At 40.9% G+C, this 1463-nt stretch overlaps 1 protein-coding gene across 1 annotated transcript in view; it reads left to right on the forward strand.

Annotated features, from left to right (window-relative positions):
* Nucleotides 1-1463, forward strand: part of LOC107095502 (serine/arginine repetitive matrix protein 2-like) — a 17603-nt gene that overhangs the window by 13431 nt on the left and 2709 nt on the right. The window contains exon 10 of the mRNA XM_015391633.1: nt 491-1453. Within this exon, the coding sequence (XP_015247119.1) occupies nt 491-1453 (963 nt within the window). The remainder of the gene's footprint in view (nt 1-490; nt 1454-1463) is intronic.

A 1463-nucleotide genomic window follows, 5' to 3' on the forward strand; every position in this document is an offset into this window, starting at 1 on the left:
GGAATAGAAAGTACAGATAATTGTGTGAAAATGTAGGAAGAAAAATAAGTAATGGAGTAAAGTATAGATACTTAAAAACTGTACTTAAGTACAGTAACGAAGTATTTGTACGTATTTGTTAGTTGACACCTCTGCCTCTAAAGTTTAATTATTTACTAATTATTATGTAGGCAGCAAAAAGCCCTAATCTAAAAGAGGACAACTTAGGGATGTTTATCAGTGAATAATCCATAATAATGATCTACTGACTTTATCTATTGGATCCCCAGAGCGCTTTATTGTCCCAATTTAATGTCAAAGCAAATTAATTCCTTGTAGATGTAAATCTACAAGGAATAAGCTTAATTCATTTGGTGTTTAGCAGTAATATAATACTAGTATCAATGTGCTGCATAACTACAGAGTTGTGCAGTTCAGGTAAAACCTGAAAAAAAAAGTTTAATCTGTTATTAGATTATGTGTAAATCACTAAAGCTTTTTGATCCCAAAGGTTCAGAAGACGTTGGCCCTGAAGAAGCTGAAAAAGACTCTTCAAAAGATGTTCACGACACACAAGTCATAGATGGAGACAATTTAATGGATGAGACCATAACAGAATCTGAAGGTCCAGAAACCGATGCCCCAAATGAGCTGGTTTCTAAACCTGACGGTGAACACAAACCAGAGGAAAACGTTGTTCACCAAGGGGTGGATTCTATGGAGGATGGATCAACAGCAAGAGAAGAAGAAACCCGGGCTGAAAAAGTGGAAGAAAAAACAGACAATTCGACAGCCTTGGTAGACCCAAGGCCCAGAAGAAGCCAGAGAACCAAGATGTCTAAGACTGAGGAGGACCCTCCAAAGAAGTATATGTCGAGAACAAAGAACAGAAAAGCAGAACAAGAGGCAGAAAAAACAGAGGAAGCTACTGCGACTTTAGATGCTGCTGAGAAAGAGGTGACTGAAGAAGATGAACCTGTGATGCAGCAGAAAGCCAAGAGAGGGAGACCAAGGAAAAGCAGCAGGAACACTAGAAACCAAAAGGCTGCTTTGAAAAACAAACAGCCCTGCAGTCCAGCAGCTGTGGAAGAAAATTTACAGGACAATGACTCAGTGGTGGAAGAGACGGTTAATGAAGCTCCTGGAGGAGAGACAAACTCAGCAGAGCCTCAAAAGGACGTAGAAAAGACAGTTGAGAGAACAAACTCTGCTAGAAATGAGGAAGAGGAGCTTCAGGTCGTCACATCTCTGGATGCTCCGGTTCAGGAGATGAAAGTGGAAGAAACTATCAGCCTGGAGGTAGCAGGAGATGAATTTAGGAGAGAAACAGATGTTCAAGATGAAGGAGAAAACCCAGCAGAAATGCTGGTCTCTGATGAACAGAGTCCGATTCAATCGTCTGGGGATGCTAAAGATGCTGAAGGAGCTTTATCTGGTGCAGACGGGTCCAAACAGGAAGTCTTAGAGGAACCGAGTCTGAATCC

The sequence above is a fragment of the Cyprinodon variegatus genome, unplaced genomic scaffold, assembly GCF_000732505.1.
Source record: "Cyprinodon variegatus isolate N-32 unplaced genomic scaffold, C_variegatus-1.0 Scaffold553, whole genome shotgun sequence".
NCBI lineage: Eukaryota > Metazoa > Chordata > Actinopteri > Cyprinodontiformes > Cyprinodontidae > Cyprinodon > Cyprinodon variegatus.